At 37.8% G+C, this 18,538-nt stretch overlaps 1 protein-coding gene across 1 annotated transcript in view; it reads right to left on the bottom strand.

The window, feature by feature from the left end:
• The window catches only part of Cpr (Cytochrome P450 reductase), a 64,454-nt gene extending 53,389 nt beyond the window's left edge, over positions 1 to 11,065 (bottom strand). Inside the window, exon 1 of the mRNA XM_076189363.1 lies at positions 10,893 to 11,065. Coding sequence (XP_076045478.1) covers positions 10,893 to 11,050 — 158 coding nt within the window. The 5' untranslated portion in view covers positions 11,051 to 11,065. The remainder of the gene's footprint in view (positions 1 to 10,892) is intronic.
• Positions 11,066 to 18,538: the final 7,473 nt, after the last annotated feature.

Raw genomic sequence — 18,538 nt, 5'->3', positions numbered from 1 at the left:
CTACATTCTTTCAGAATCCAGTTTGCTATTTCATCTGGCCCATGCGATTTTCTGACATCAAAATTACCCAAGTGTGTCAATATTTCATTCTTCGTTACTTCTATTTCTTCCATAGGGGGGACTTTTTCCTTCCACTCAATCTCTTCAGGTTGTATATTTTCCCTTGTAAACACTGATTTAAAATGTTTGTTCATAATTTCTGCCATTTCCATTTCCTCAGTGTATTCAACTCCTCCTTGTCTTAATTTCTCCAAGTCTTGTTTGTTTTTCAGTTTATTGTTTACAAATCTGTAGAATAGTTTTGGTTGATCTTTACACTTTTCTATAACATCTTTTTCATATTTTCTTTTTTCCTCTCTGCACTTTTGTACATATTCATTTCTATAACCAGTATATATTTTCCATTTTTCAGGTCTTCTGTCTTTTTTCCATCCGGTCCAGGCTTTGTCTCTTTTGTCTTTTAACTCCCTACAACTTTTGTTGTACCAGCATTTTACATATTCTTTTTCTTGTTTTTGTCTTGGGACATACTTTTCCACTCCTTCTTTGTAAATTTTTGTCAAAATATTCCATTTCTCTTCCACTGATGTTTCTTCTTTGTATATTTCTTCCCAGTTTTCTTGTTGGAAGAATTCTCTTATTTTATCAAAGTTTGTTTTTTCATACATCATTCTTCCTTTTCTATATTGTTCATTTCTTTTCATATATTTTTCTTCATTAAGTTCCAGTTCAATCAATATGTGGTCACTTTTACCTATTGGTGTTTTATATTCAATCTTGTCCACTATTCTAGGTTCAGATGTAATTATTAAGTCTAGCCTCGATGGTTCTTCTTCATTTCTATACCTAGTGTTCTCTTGTATCCATTGTGTCATTGAATGGTCAGTAATCATCTCAAGTAGAGCATTTCCCCATGAGTCATCACCACTCTTTACTGTCATTTCTTCCCAGCAGATTTCTTTGCAATTAAAGTCGCCCATCATAACTATTCTTCCTCCGTCTTCCATTATTTTAGTTAATGCTATCTTTGTGTCCTCTAACATACTTTTATGTTCACTCTCCTCCCATGAGGCTGTTTTCGGAGGCACATAATTGATCACAAATTTTCTGCTCTTCTTATCTCGGTCTTCCACTTCTATCATAATCATCTCTACTGTATTCTTTCCATATATGACACCTTTCACGTTTATATCCTTCTTTGTCAGGAACATAACTCCACCCCCTTGTTTTTTCTCTCTGTTTCTAATCCAATAATTGTATGTATCATGTCCTACACTGTTGGGTGGTAGTGGGCCTTTTAATTTTGTTTCTACAATTCCCATTATGTCCGGTTCTTTTTCTTTCAAATAATCATTCAGTTCATTCAATCCTGTTATCAATCCATCTATATTTGTGTAAGACACTCTTAGTTTTCTGCCACTTCCATTGTGTTCTCTGTTTCCCTTATGTTTTTCTTTAGTATGTCGAACTGCTTTATTTTCATGTTCACTACTCTCCAATAGAATCTCTCTTTCTCTGACTCCGTTCTTTCCTCGTTTTTTGCCTTAGCTTCAATTCTTTTCTGCTTTTCTGCCTCTCTTTCCTCCTTATTCATTTCTCTTTTTATCCATACCTTTTTATATTGATCATTTGTTGCTAGTTTCCCTGTCTTGGATAGAATTTTCTCTGCCGTTGTTTGTGACCTGAATTTAATCTTAATTGGTCTGGTCTTATCTGTACTATATTTTCCGAGTCTGAATTTTTCCTCAATTTCCTTTATAATTTCTGGTTCATCTTCCTGGACTAATTTTAATAAACTGCTTACCCTTTCATTTTCCTCCTTGATTCTTGCGGTTCTATCTGGGTTATGTTTCTCTTCCATTCCTAATATAATTATACATTTCTTTTTGTCAGCTAATTCTCTTACTATATTCTCCTTCTGTCTCATCACTTTAATAACTGAGTCTTCATTATGTTCTTTCAATTGCTGTTTGACTATGTCAGTGAATGAAACCTTATTCCCTTCTTGAGTTATTCTCCAATTTTTAGCTTCTGTAGCTATTTTCTCACTGTTTTCATTACTATTCTTCTTCAATTTCTCATTCTCCTCCTTTACATTTCCTAACTGTCTTTTTAGGTCCTCTACTTCTTCAGTTAAGTTTCTGTTAGCCTTCTCTAGTTGTTCCAATCTTTCAATTCTCTGGAAGATGGAGTCTACCTTACCTAACTTACGTTCCAAGTCCTCGATCACCTTATCAACTCTCTCCTCTAGTCTTATCAGTCGGGGGGGGGGTTGTGTCCCCCCCACCCTCTTTAAATCCCTGGAACATATTCTCGTCACTTTCTACTGTATTTCTCCTCTCTATACTTCTAATCTTTACATTTTTATTTGCCATTTCGTCATCCGGTGGTCGTTTCATGTTGACCTTACGCCCGTCTGCCTGGGCCAAGTCCTCCACATCCTCATTTCCTTCCATTTCCCCAGCAATCCCTCCCCTTCTCCTCTTTTCCTACTTACCTACTGCCTCACGAGCAATTTCCCCCCCCCCTGCAAATACAAAAAGGCACTTCTCTTTGCGTTGGTATCCACAATCTGCACTTTTCTTCAGAGCGTTCGTCAAGCCGTCCGTTCGTTGAAAGTGTGTGTGTGTGTGTGTGTGTGTGTGTGTGTGTGTGTGTGTGTGTGTGCGCGCGCGCGCGCTGGCGTTTACCCAATGTACCTAATTGTAGTATATAGGAAAAGAGCAACGCACTTAGCATCACATATGGATATGCTGACCAAACGTTCATGAAATGTCCTATTTGCTTTCCCATTATAAAACAAGTAAGTTTACAACTAACAAGCAAATAAATAATATGAACAAATAGAATATAATAGAATAATACGGGTCATTTTCTTTTGCAAGATTAAAAAATAAACAAATAAATAAAAAGTGCTCAAATTTTGACGTCAGGATGAAAGCTGCGACACGTGGATAGACCGACTCGACGTAAGCAAAGCTACCACGCATAGCCAAGTTTACCGTGCGTGAAAATAATGAAACAAGGTGGAGACAACTGTTTTCGCCTATGCGAGCGGTTCTCAAATCCCAGGTTGGCCAGTGCATGGGTGAAGTTATAGTCTGCCGGTCTCGCATTAGCTTAGTTGTGGGTTCAAATCCAGCACTTTTCTCAAATTCCCAAATGTGGTTTACCCTTCGCAACACCTCAAGCGCATATGACAACAGCAACTACTTCGTCCGCACTACGCAACTCCTGACCGTACTGACGTAGACTCCGTACCTGAACCCTTACCCAGACAACAAAATTTATCAACACAACTGCACACAGTATCCCCTACAATTTTGTGGTTACTGATGCTGTGACGAAACTGAATAATAAAACAATAATAATAAAATCCACTATCTACGGAATCATTTCACGGTGTGTTGCTTAGCTCAAGGCTGCTTTGAAACCTCCAATTCCTGCCGACCGCACTCTACACCACTGGAATACTGCCTCACTGTATTCTACTTCCTTGATATCTTCCTTGTTTATTTTTATTATTATTATTATTAATAACTTATTATTTTTATTATTATAATTGTTATTAATTTATTATTATTATTAATTTATTATTATTAATTTATTATTATTAATCTATTATTATTATTATCATTATTATTAATTTATCATTATTATTATTATTATTATTATTATTATCATTATTCACAGATCCTTTGGCTCCCTAATGTCGAGCAAAGCTGTCCACTCGATTTGAAATTCCTACAGCCAACTGCTCTGAACCGCCATTCCTCATTTTGTTCCAAATTAACGTTTTGGAGATGGGATAGGTCCTAAGCTTTATAGTTTATTCCTTTAAAGCTAGAAGTGGCTATATCACTTCTTTTACATCCTGAACCATCTATAATCTGGGCTAAAATAAAAAGCACTTTTCTTCCAAGCAAAAACAACACAATTGCACTTGAATGTACCCAGCCCTGCATTTTTCCTTTGCTTCAGCATCTTTAAGTACACTTAATAGAAGATTCCATCTTCTGATGGGTATGAATTACTGTACTATCATAGTGGTTACATGAGGGATGCCATAATACAATATCTTATATGCTCATGAGTATCCAAATCTAGGTATACACACGGTAATCAGTGAGTGATATTATATTTGGAAAAAAAATTGTATTACACTTGATGTAATCACTTCAGACATCTGAAAACGACACAAAACTCAGGTACATCCATCTTGTGGGATACTCATAATGCCTGCTGACCCAGTTCTTGGTAATATGCTATACTATTTTACTATTAAATTTGGTTGAAGAAGTTATTTTTCATTTAAATAAAAAATTTAAATACATTGTAGTTTAGTTTCCAAAACATGTAAATGTATTTTAGAAACAATCTCGTATAAAGAAATGAAACATGACACGAAGAACCAATAAAAACAAGAGAACAAACTACGGGAAGATACACAAAATTTTCCATTGAAAAACAATATTTCATCGGTCTTTGACTATGAGTGCACAGAAATTTATCATAAATACTTTTGTTCAGACAAATAAGCCTTTAATGACCATGAACAATGATGAATTCATAAAAATAATGTATTTATATGGGGATGAAATGGGTGGAGTGGATTTTATGGCTTTGTTTTTTGGCTACCTCCTTTGTAAGGGATAGCTATTGGTGTATGTATATATATGCTTCAGTAAATGTACTAATTTCATGCTTAAATATGCTTTTGGGCAGCAAGGAAGTACTATGGGCATACTATATTAATTCCCTTCTAAATTAAGTCCTCTGTATTGAGACCCCATCCTAGCCCTCTCTGAGAGGGGGTGTAGGCAACATTAAATTTAATCATTACTGAAAACAGACATTGCATGTCAAATGAGTTGTTGGGATGCAAAATCTCCATGTTAAGTCCAAGTAAGAATAACAATGTCATTCAAAATATCATTATGACAACACAAAGCAAACAACTACTATTCAGAATTTGTATTCTATTACTATCTTATTTATCATCTAGTTTCAGGGACCAAGAATAAGTATGTCTTCATGGTAGTCCTGCACAATAAATGGCAGAATCATCACCCTACTGTCTATTTTCAAAACCTGTCACCACCCTCCCCTCCATCTGAAGATGCAGCCCTGATAGACCCTTCAGTCAGTCTCTGAATCAGGCCCAAGATCTCTCTATCAACTTCAACTGTATTTCTTTCATCTTCTCAAATGGTAAGCTGACAACTAGCAGCCACTCCCCTCCTTCCACTTCTTTCAGCTAGTGACATACAGTCCTACACTAACACAAAATATACAACAGTCCAAGGAATCTTCCCAGAAAGGTTTATAGAAGTGCCTGAGAACCATTGCTGGATATTATGGGACTGTGGGTTTCCAGTCAATGAAACCCAAGGCAACTACTACTTATTTTGTGGTACCAGAAGAGGCTGGATGACCACATTGTGAACAGCTGCCCAGGATGTAACACTTCACCCCATACCATACAACACATAATAGAAGACTGCATTATACACAATCATGCACGCAAACAACACAACATACACTCTATAAAGGATTTGTGGGAAAACCCAGTTCCTGCTGTGGCATTCCTTGGGGAGACAGGACTGCTCGGACAGACAGTCTAGGGAACGACAACAACAGCAACAACTACTTATTTTCATTTGGGGACCCACCAAGAGAAAAATGTATTACTTGATATTTACATAACCATGGAAGATATACTCGTAAACAGGGAGATATAGTGACGGGGAGATATGTAAAGATGTAACGTTGATGAGAAACATGGAGTGCTGAAGAAATTACAACTGTTGCCTCAAGTTTTACCACCTAGAAACCCATCCTAGACGTATGCAGGGAGAGATATGTAAAGGTGTATTGATGAAGAGAAATGTACAGAAAGATAGAGGAATAATAAATACCACTTCAATTTTAACCGATTGGAAACCAATAGCACCATAGCAAAGGGCTGCCAATCCCCTGGCCATCCCATATATATTTTCTGGGAAGAGGCATTTAACTGTTGTCTACATTGTACTAGTGTAGGACTGTCTCTTGTGTCACTAAATTGTAATAAGAAGGAGGTGATCAATTGCTATTTCTCAAATCCTCTTATATGATAAGGCACAAGAAATACAATTTAAGCAGACAAGAAAGATCTTGGACCCAATCCAGAGGTTGTGTATAACTTCCAGGTGAAGGTGAGGGTATTGGGTTTTGAAAATGGATGGTGTGTGAAATCTCTAATATCCAGTTCATAAACCCACCATCTCCAGGTACAAGATCTGGGTGCCCATTATCTATCTGTAGGAACTTTTTCATATAACAGTGCACATACTATATTCACATGAATAACTGGAACAATTAGACTTTTGGTATAACAATGTATGTGCACATGACTAATATATAAGGGGTGACTGTGGCAAAGAGGAGGCATACCCAATGGACCTTGGGACAAGGTGATGTGCTAGCTTGACGATAGCACAAAAGCCAGGAATGGTGTGGGGAAAATAGAGGTGAACCAGCAGAATAAAGGTATTAGTATTTTATTGGCAATATCCAGCACTTTATCCTCTGGGGCAATATTGCACTGGAGATGAGGTAATTGATGTGGTAAAGGATAGATTTAAAAAGAGTAATAGAATGGAACAATAGTAAGAAGTTTGAAGTGAACAGCATTCTTTTATGAGTGTAGTCTCCAACAGAACTAAGAAGAATACAAAGAACTTAGAAATGATTTGACAAGAATCCAAAGAGAAATAGAAGGGAATTTTGAAAAGAGTATCATCGATAAACACAAGATGAGGCTGTTGCTAGTTACCTGACGGCTACAGGTCTTCTGCAAGAGAGACCAGAGGCAGATTGATATTGACTGATGAATCAAAATTGTTTGACAAATCTACCAATGTTGAAATGAGATACTGGGAAGGAATCTCTAAGCTAAATATGGATGGTGAGATATCTGAAGCAACATCAACACAGACTCAAATAATGAAGGAAAGTTTCAAACATGTTTTCATGAGGGAAAATTATTTTGTTGAGGAAGGAAATGAGCAATAGCACTGGGTTTGAAGTTATAAACATAAAAGTGCTGGAATCAAAATGTGAGAAAGATTCAGAGCTGAGTGATAGCTCAAACTGATAATAATAATAATAAAAAAATGTGGGGACCAACTGGCATACAAAATTCATTGTCTAATTGCAAGATAAAGAAAATTAATTGCCACAGGACTGGAAGGGAAGGGAAGGGAAGGGAAGGGAAGGGAAGGGAAGGGAATGGAGAGAGAGAGAGAGAGAGAGAGAGAGAGAGAGAGAGAGAGAGAGAGAGAGAGAGAGAGAGAGAGAGAGAGAGAGAGAGAGAGAGAGAGAGAGAGAGAATTGTGTAAACCTAGATCAAGAGAGATCAAGAGAAGGTCTTTGGCAAGGTACTTCGCAATTAATAACTATAAAAATTGTGGCATACTGGAAGACTACAAGGTAAACTACTTAAGTGGATAAAAGTTTTCCTGAAGGATGGGTACATGAAAATAATATTAAAAGATAAGATGTCAGGATAGAAAACAGTGACAAGCAGAGCCCCACAAGGGTCAGCAATAAAATGCGTAGTATTCTTTTTCTACATGAATGTAGAATGTACAACAAGCTACACTAATATGTTGCAGACAATGTGAAGATCATAAAAGTGAGAGACAAACAGGACTAAGTTTTTTTCTTTTTAATCTAGATAGTATATATGCCTGGACCCTAGGATGGAAAATTAATTTCAGTGCAAGGAAATGCAATGTACTGGAGACTAGAAATAGAGAAAAAAAAACACGATTTAATTATTCATAGGGAGGAGAAACAATGGTAAAAGTAAAAGTGGATAAACATCTAGGAAATATTGATAAAAGATATCCTATCACCTGAAAAACATATCAGTAAGGTTGTAGGCAAGACAGATTGATGAAGAAAATCGTGGTGCTTTTCAAAAACTATAGAAATGAGGGGATGATGAAACTATAGAGCTTTATCTGCATTGGTATAGTCTCCACACAAGTTTGAGAGAGTACAAAGAGCAGCAACCAAAATGGCTCCAAGCCTTACATACAAGTATAAACCATACAAGCATTAGACTTGCCATCTTTCAATTATCTATATACAAAGGAATTTTTCTCCTTTATAAGGGAGATAGCCATCTTTCAAGAAATTAAAAAGAAGGAGGCAGATTCTTGGTAGTGTTCAGGCCCATAAAGGGGGCGGAATACTGATAGAGATGATGGGTTTGCAAGGGTATCACAAGCCCACAGGAAAAAGATCACATGTTTGAAGAATGTGAAGAAAGTTTTTCCTAGAAATGTGTAAACTGGAATTGCCTTGTTTGGTGATTCTCAACCCGAGGAACCCATGACAAAAATTTTGGGGGGACATAGCCTGCTGTTACAAATTATACTTTTCTATAGAAGGTCATATGAGAGTGATCTACTACTAAATCATAAAAACAGAACAATATAATCACTATATTACAGTCAAAACAAACTTTGTTGCATCTAATGAGGACCTCCGTCTATTTGAGCGCCAAAATGGCACATCATATATTACACCTAATGTTTTCAATCAATCACTTTGTTGTCTTAGGCCTCACCTTCACACACACAATCACTCAAAGAGGAGATATTTATGTTGTCTGGTTAAGGAAAGTGGGACTGAGTAGGATAAGGTGTTCTGTGTCTTCTACTTTGCGACTCTGACCTCTAATATGCCTAACATTGTTGTAATTTACATTCAGATGGCATAAATGTTGAGTTTGTAGTTACATGTACCACTAGCCAGCAGGGCAAATTATCATTGATATCATCTATATAAAGAACAAATGTGGGCCATTACTTTACCTCCATTTGGAGTGAAGCAACAAGAGATTGGCACTCCAGTACCTAATTTTTACCCAAGAACCTGAATCAACTTTTACTCTTTCCTCCACTTTTCTAATTAGGAAGAGCTGACAAGTAGTAACTGTCCCACCTTAACCTCCCCTCCTCCTCCTCCTCCTAGTCAGTGATATTAACACCACATTCATAACAGTATAAAAAGACAACAATCCATTTTTTTCCCCCCAGAGATCCATAGGAGGGTCCAAGGGTCTGTTACTTAATGACTGAAAGTTTCAAATCAGTGAAACTCAAGGCAACAATTATTACCAACATCCTGCACAAAAAATAAACTAGCAACCCAGCAACATGACAATGTTAGGGGTCTAGGAACATAGCTTCTTGCGAGGAATCCAGGAACATAATCTTTGGCTGACATTCAGCATCAAAGCAAAATTGGAGATCCAAGATAGTTAATTCAGGTCATTTAGCTTCTTGCAAGGGATCCAGGAACATAATCTCTGACTGACATTTAGCATCAAAGCAAAAATGGAGATCCAAAATAGTTAATTTAGGTCATTTAGCTTCTTGCGAGGGATCCAGGAACACAATCTTTGGCTGACATTCAGCATCAAACCAAAATTTGTGGTCCAAGAGATAATTTAATTCAGGTCAAGTCACAGATTAAATGGTAAGTCAAAATAAAAGTATCACTTTATAAAACCTCAATATTACTATTTCTATGACTATGCAAACATTGCGAGTTTAGTTTATCCGAGTCCTGAGGCTTCAGTTGTGCTAATTAATAATCATAATATAGCAAATGTTGGTCGAGAAGGCTATGAAGATCAGGGAATATGTCTGATCTAATTAAAAAATAATAATAATAATGATAAAATAATAAATATACAAATAAAAAATGTGGGTGGCTACCTCCCTTTTCAAAGCCCTTTTGAAAAATTGAGGAAACTCTCTTAGGATATATGCATTTTTGTTGTGCAGCAATTGATATCATTTTTCAAATTAGAAACATTAAAATAAAAGTTTAATAAGAAAATATATTACAAGGGAATGAAGTGTTGGATGTAAACTAGCTCTGGCTGTTGGGGTCTACATGGAAGTGCTATATCTTGCTGCACCGACCTGAGTAGTGTACAAGGGGGCAGCTGTGACCCCTCACACACAAGGTAATATGATGGGAAGGACAACAAATGGATTGTTAGATGGGGATACGGTGGAAGTACACTTTCACTCAACCCCTTAAGGACAGTGGGTGTATCTATACAAATCCTATTTATGTATTATGTGGGATGGTAAATGCTACTAACATTTGTTACAATTTTTTCTATATAGTTAACCTCATCCAAGACAAATTTGCATGAATCTTGAACAATAAATTGTAAAAAAAAAAATCTTCACTAGCCTAACCTTGGCAGCACCAAGCTATCTCTGAAATTTGAATATCACAAATAATTAAAAAAAAATACCTGCAGGTCTTAAGGTCTCATGGATTTTCAAAGTGATGACACTAGCAAATATTACATTACTCATGCATCTCTTTTTAATAGAGAAGACAGGTACTATTTTACTTCTGTTTCATCTTCATTTATGTAAACAATTCTGAGCATGACTCAATTATCACACAAATCTTTATTCTAGATTTCTTTCAATAATTAATCACTCATGGTAAATACATGAACATTTCTTAAATGTTCATAAATAAATGAAAATGTAATACAAATTAATGTACGACCCTTATTACAAAACTTTGTACGTATTGAAGTTCAAACAAAAATAATTAACTGTAATTTAAAGTTTCTTTGTTTAATCTCAAGAAGAAATTCACGTAGATAGCCCTTGGGCAACCCACAGCTCCTCTTGAATTACATGACGTGTATTAAGCACCATTACATAATATTTTCTGTAGGCTCAATCTCTACTAGAATACCCACTCCTTGTCATTGTTTACAACAATATCATACATGTTCGAGCCTCTCGTGTTTCAATTACCATGGTCACGGAAGATTTTCTCTCTACATTTATACTCACTTTGTTGTCACAAAAACTCGCCGAGTGTCACCTGCTCTTGCAGTTACTCTCCTTCTCACTCCACCCAACAGACAACTGTGAATTCGTGATGCTGTTGGTGTACATTCACTACAGCAGGAGCGATAACTCGATAAGATCTTTAAGGTTAAAACTGTCATATACAGTAATTAATGGTGTTTATACAAAACTTTTCAATCAAGAAACTCAATAGAAATCGTATAACCACCAGTCCATAGTATTATATAGATTACAATGGGTAAACTCCAGAATGAATAAGGTATTGTTATGTACTGTAATGCAAATACTTGCATGACCAATGATTTCTGATTATGTATAGCTACCTAACTAACGATGAAGTGAAACATCCAGAAACCAGTACATAGTTTATGTTACCATGTAAAACTTCTTGCAAAAAACTAGTTAGCAAAGGAATATTTATTTTGTCACATCAGAAGGCAACACGTCTGGCAACGTAGTTGGTACCCTAAAGTGGCCTTGGACATTCGTCCAATGTTATTTTCTCTAGAGTATCAATTCTTATTTTATTTCCTTTAAATACATTATACGTGTTACAACAAATTCCAGTCTCTCAGTTATCACATCCTCTTTTCCGACTAGAGTAGAATGTTTAGAACAAAAGAGCAAATATTCAACAACCTCTAAACAGATAGTTATGAAAATAGGGATGCTGCTTGCAGCCGTCACGATAGTAATATCATAATGCACATTATTTATTTCATACCCACAAGATTAATGGATGTTTTATTAGCGTACATTACTTTCCTCGTTACTTTTATCACTTACATTCTGCAACCTATGATCACTGAACAACACGAAAAATTCATCCTCCCAATATATTTACGTAACTTACGCAATTGCCGCTGATCATTGCCTAATGCGCTTAATTTAACGCCGACAAACTACGCAATGCTGTAGTTTCGTAGACCAGACAAGATGATTACATGTCGTGGTCGCAGACTGCTGGAGACTATAAGGTTGTGCTGGTAGCATGGATGGATTACAATTCCTGCATTCTCCCAGTAGCCGACCCGACAATTTTTAGACATACTCAAATATAATACAGCTTGTCCATTTTATATGCTGTCCTGTGATAGTTGTTGTTGCGTTGCACACTGAATATTCCATCAACAGGACGCTGGAATGAATGTCTGATGTATAGATAGCTTGGTTCATGTCTTAAAGGATGTTGGATGTATTTCTCATAACAACCGAAGTGCTCCCAGAGCTCTATCATGCCCCATCTATGCCTTCATTACCTAAGTGTTGGCAGTTTTAGGTACGTACGTCGCTCCGCTTTAGATACCTAGGTGAATGTGGCGGAACAGGGAGGAGTGGAAGTGGAGGGTAGAATGTAGATTGAGAGAAGCAAATGCCTTAAAAGGGATTAAAAAGTGTGATGATAAATAAACATTTGGGAATGGATGCTAAAAGAAGATTGTATGAAAGTGATTGTGCCGATAGCACTGTATGGGGTAGAAACATTGAACATAAAAGAGGAGTTTGAATGCGTTTGAGATGAAATGCCTGAGAAGTATGGTAGGGGTTACTAGGTTGGATAGAGTGAGAAATGAGGAAGTGAAGAGGAGAGCGGGGATGGAGAGGGAGCTGGGAGATGGGGTTGGTGAAAAAGTATTGGGATGGTTTGGACACATGAAAGGGATGAGTGAATAAAGATTAGTAAAAGAAGTGTGGAAGACAGAAGTGGAAGGAGTGAATATAAAAGGACGACCCTAGATGAGATGGATGGATGGATGGGGTAAAATGGGCATTAGGAAAGAGGGGGATGTCTGTTGAGGAAGGAAGGGAGAAGATGGGGTGAGTGAAGAATAGTTGTGTATGGATGATGCTGTGATACATGGAAGGGAGTGGGTGGGGGATGGGGGAGTGAGGGAGTAAGTGGGAATGATATTTTGATGCAGCCCGAAGGGATTTCTCCCCATCTCTTTTTCTGCATGAGGGGACGGAGAGGGGGGTCGCCGATTAAATGGAGCGGCCTTGCTGTGGATGTGCTGTATCTTGCTGTATTGCCTCTGACCCTGGGTAGTTGGCGAGATGCAGGGATGACCCGTCATCCAGGAGGAGCCAAGATGAGAGGGAGGGAGAGGATTGAATGGGAGTGGAGTATGTGGGGATAGAATGAGTGGGAGTGGATTTTATGTCTTTGTTTTTTGGTTACCTCCAATGTAAGGGGAGAAAACCGTTGGTATATGTATGCATGTGTGTATGTATGCATGCATGCATGCATGTATGTATGTATGCATGTATGTATGTATGTATGGATGTATGCATGTATGTATGTACGTCGCTCCGGATAGGCAAGGTCAATGTGCTAACGTAGTATCTCTCATTTCTACGATTCTATTTTGCTTCCAAGGTTCTCTAGTTGGGTGACCCGTGACTCTCTTTTTCCACCTTTTTCATATATATATATATATATATATATATATATATATATATAGAGAGAGAGAGAGAGAGAGAGAGAGAGAGAGAGAGAGAGAGAGAGAGAGAGAGAGAGAGAGAGAGAGAGAGAGAGAAGGAAAAAGGAAAAGGAGAAAGGGAGAGGGAAAGAGATAAAGAAAGAAGAGAGATATTTCAGGAAATGTTAATTTTTCATCATCATCTCTTCCTCCTCCTCCGCCTTACTCTCACTTGCTTTTTTTTTGTCGCGACCCATTTCATTTTTCACGCGACCCACTGAAGGGTCGGGACCCACAGTTTGAAAAACGCTGGTCTAGAGTTTTGATACGGGGTGAGGGGTAACGGTCCTTTTCCGTAGCGGCGCTCAATCTACGGTAGTCTATGCATGCAGTCTCCAACTATCGTCTTCCTTGGGGACCAGCAGAGCTTGGTTCTGCCAGACGATGTTCCACCAAGTAGTCCACCTCAGTTTTCATAAATTTGAGTTTATGGGGGTTGAGACGATAAGGGGCCTGGTGAACAGGAGAAGTGTTAGGAAGAAGTTTTATGTTGTGTTCGCCCGTAGTACACAACCCTGGGTGGTCTGCAAAGATGGTAGGGTGTTTTTTGGAAATAGTAGGGTTAGATCCTCTTGTTGTTTTCGATTTAAGTGGACAAGGGATGAGGATGGGTTTGAGAGGAGGGAGGAGCTAAGTTGGGGGAATGGTAGGATCGTTATTTTGTACTGGGATAATAGATTCACATTATGGGTTTTGTAGCTAGTTTGGAGTCTTTTTGCCTGTCAGGAGTAAGAACAACGTAGATGAGTTTATTAAGGCGGTGGGAAACTATGTAGGGACCTTGAAACTTGTGGGTGAGGGGAGCTCTAGGTATGGGCAGATACAGGAGTACCTCGTCACCGGGTTTAAAGGTTCGAACTTTGGCTTTCTTAGTACTACTAAAAGATTAATTGGATGGGTTCTCTGACTTTTGGGTGGTTTTGCAAAACGCCTCGCGCCCCTGTGTTGACGTGGTGATTTTGTAACGCTTCTCAAGCCAGAACCTTTCCGGGTCCCAGCTAATCAGAGGAAGAGACATGACGTAGTGTTCCAAGTAACGACGACATGACGTCACAATCTTCAGCATTTCACTTCTTATAATAACATATCATTTAAAATTTCATTTGACCCAAGATACACACACACACACACACACACACACACACACACACACACACACATATATACGTATACATATGTATACATATATATATATATGTATATATTTATATATAAACACATATATGTATATATATATATATATACTTATAACATTTTCATATTCAGTATATATATATACATACATATATATATATATATATATATATATATATATATATATACATACATATATACTTATAAAATTTTCATATTCAGTATTTAAAAGTATAGCCAACTCCTGAATTGGCATCTATGGTGCGTAGTTTTCCAAGCAACGACATGACGTCACAATCTTCTGCATTTTCATATTCAGTATATATATATATACATATATATATATATATATATATGTATATATATATATATATATACATATACACATACATATATACTTATAAAAATTTCATATTCAGTATTTAAAAGTATAGCCAACTCCTGAATTGGCATCTATGATGCGTAGTTTTCCAAGCAACGACATGACGTCACAATCTTCTGCATTTCACTTCTTATAACTAATCAAGTCACTGCCTTCGTCTACTGAATAGAGGTAAGAGCTCTGAAATATATTTAATTTTATATAAAAGCTTATTTTCTGAGATTTATACTATATCATAAAGTTTATATCTATAAACGTTGCTACTCGCTCAAGTCCCATGGGACTCCCTGCATGATAATGATAATGAGTGGGATTGGGATTGGGAGTGGAAATTAATTGGATGAGTTCTCTGACTTTTGGGTGGGTTTGCAAAACGCCTCGCGCCCCTGTTGTTTTGTAACGCTTCTCAAGCCAGAGCCAGTAAGCCTTTTTCGTTTTAACACACACGTGTATAAAGAGCTTTTCTCCGGAGAAGGGTCTTATAAAGGTAATTATGAAGACATCGTGGAAGAGACATATATGAAAACGTCTAACGACGACGAAACAGAAGTCGAAATAGCAGAAGAAGAACCTGATCAATCGATCACTGTAATACCAAAGTCCGCCTACAAAATCAACGAAATAGACGCCATCAACATGATCATGCCTCCTGAGTCCAATTATGGGGAAGAAAACTGTGATTCTGGAGAATTCATTGAAATGATCCAGAGTATCAGAGAGGAAATGAAAAAGCAGAAAAAAGAATTTGAAAATGAAAAGAAAAGGAATAAGGAGAACATGAAGAGGATGATAAAGGAGTTTTTGAAGGCTTTGAGTGACGACAGCGATGATGACGGAAAAATATTCGAAGACAGTGATGGAAGCGGCTACGACTCGGAAGAGGACTCAGATATTAAAGATGATGGCCCTCCAAGAAAGAAAATGAAGCAATAATGGTGTACAAAATTTGTATATGATGTTAAATAAAACTATTTGTAAAAATCTATCTTTTATTTGTAAAACCTTCATTATTACAAGAAAATTCAGGGACAGAGGGTATCTCAAGGGGCGTAGCCCCAATGGCGCCGCAGGCCAAGCACCCCTGGCAAAGCCAGGGCCGGCGAAGCCGGGTGCTTGTCTAGTAAAAAAAAAAAAGGGGGATTTCCATTTTGGCTTGAGACGCGGCTAAGTTCTATAAGGTAATGTTTCGGACTAATTTCAGTCGGTGTTTTAATTGATCAAAATATTGGTTCACCGTCTGTTTGGGATGTTGAGGGGCCTCTTGATACCACTGTTCCTTAAGGATCTTAAAGGATCCTCTTATTTGGCGACCGTACAGCAGTTCGAAGGGAGAGAACCCTAACGAGGACTGTACGGTTTCCCTTACAGCAAATAACATGAGGGGTTGTCCCTCATTCCAATCAGAAGGTGAATTTAAGCAAGTTTTTTCGAAGCATGGCCTTGAGATGGAACCGTTCGAGAGCGCCCTGAGTTTCGGGATGATAAACGGTGGATAGGGTTTGGGTAATGCCTAATTCTTCTAGCTCACTGGTAAAAAGGTCACCGGTGAAGTTTGTTCCTCTGTCAGATTGGATCTCTTTGGGTAGACCTCTTAAGTGACAAAAGTTTAACAGAGTGTTTGCTATGATTCGAGGGTTGATTTTCTTCAGAGGAAAAGCTTCAGGGTACCTAATTACCGGACACATTACAGTGAGGATAGATTGGTTTCCTTTCTTTGTCTTGAGCCATGGCCCCACACAATCTATAATCACATTTTCAAAGGGTTCAGCAGAGACGGGGATGGGGTTCAGAGGAGCTTGTGGGATTTTCTGGTTGGGTTTTCCCACCATCTGGCAAGTATGACAGGTCCTGACGTAATCAGTGACGGTCTTCTTTAAACCGAGTCAGAAGAAGTGCTCATTGGTTCGATCGTAGGTCTTACAAATACCTACAGTAGATGTCCTCCAGAACCATCATGAGCGATCTGGATGATACTGGGTTGGATAGAACGAGGGATGATAATTTGGTGTTGTTCGGCCCAAGTATCGAGATAAGAACGGGAAGGAGGTTGGTTACTCTCATTCGGATTCCCTTTTGGAAGGAGAATCCAGGGATGTGGTCAACTTCTCCTCGAGAACTGACTGCTACTCTACGGAAGTTTTGGAGGATGATATCCCCGAGTTGAGCTCTAAAGAGGTTTTCAGAGGATATGATTTGGTTAGGAAGATCAAATGTACTGGGCAGTGGGGGTCTACAAGGCAATTTTGTGAGCGGGTGACCGCACGCAGAGGAAAAATTTCGGGATGCAAGTGGTGCTCTACCAGAGCTGGGCCTAGGTCACAGGGAGGGTTTACTACCTCGAGCGGAGGGACTATTAAGGAGTCGGTGAGATCGTTACCAAGGATGAGGTAAACTCCTAGAATAGGCAGGGGTTTGTACCAGATACCGATCTCCACTTCTTTTTGAAAGAATTTACTCTTGAAGAATACATTGATCAGTTCTGTGGAATGAACTGAGGACGGATCACTTATGGTTACTTTGGGTCCAGAGATTCTGGTCCTATCTCGGGTAGAGCAGATTTTATGATAATGGACTGAGCGGCACCAGTGTCTCTAAGAATAGTAATGGGGAGGAGAGGACCGTTTCGTGAGAGGACGATTTCACCTTGAGGTTTGAAAGGGTCTTACTGGGATTGAGAACCAGCTTTTACAACATGGGAGGGTTTTATTATCAAGTACTAAATAAAGCTGTAACAAGAGAAACGTCTTACTAATCAAGCCTCCGTCCTTATTTAGTGTTTATTTCAATATCACGTTGCAAGGTGTCGCCTCTTTTCTTGGTTTCCTAATTTATTTTTTTTTCACCAACTCTGTAATCTATCCATAGTTGCCACATTACTCGTATGGGATAACTGGTTAATTCATAATGTAAATGCTTATACAAAGCAAAGCTGTATTCTAACCAGTGATTCCTAAAATTGAGGTAAATGTAAATTTTTAAGGGAAAATGTGTCAATTCTTGAAGGAGAAAGGAGGAGCGAAGATAATGTCGACGAATTCAGGAAATTGAGAAAATGTGACACCTTGGGGCAAGATATTGCATAAGATGTACTAAAACGGATAACATATTACATATATTCAGAGGCAGTGAAAATGACTACAATATATTTGATGATTGCCTATGTAATGATTATGACCCAGTTTTATTAATAGGAGTAACATTTTACATTTTTAAATTGGAAAAAAAAGTACGGTAACCATTGGCTTAAACCAAAGCCGTCATGATTGCCCACCGTAAACGGACAGTCGAAACAAGTGACGGTGAGCTTTATTTGTTGGAGAGCTGGATCCTTCGAGCTCATGTGTGGTGGGATTATATTCGAAACTTGGTCAACATAAACGGTCATTCATTAACCCTTACGGTGACCTCCTCTATAGATTTAGAAATAAGATGATATAGATAAAATAAGTAAAATCGAATGAGAAAGAATAAAATAAAATAAAGTAAAATAAGATCAAATCAAACAAGACCAAACAGAATAGGGAAAAAAAAATGGAATAAACTAATATAAAGGAAACAAGAATAAGATGATAAATAAAATAAGATCAACTGATGCGACACAACGTTTCGATTGGCCTAGAACCCATTTTGTC

The sequence above is a fragment of the Oratosquilla oratoria genome, chromosome 8 (assembly GCF_046742065.1).
Source record: "Oratosquilla oratoria isolate Oo_2021 chromosome 8, ASM4674206v1, whole genome shotgun sequence".
Lineage (NCBI taxonomy): Eukaryota > Metazoa > Arthropoda > Malacostraca > Stomatopoda > Squillidae > Oratosquilla > Oratosquilla oratoria.
This window is presented reverse-complemented; position numbering and strand designations above follow the sequence as displayed.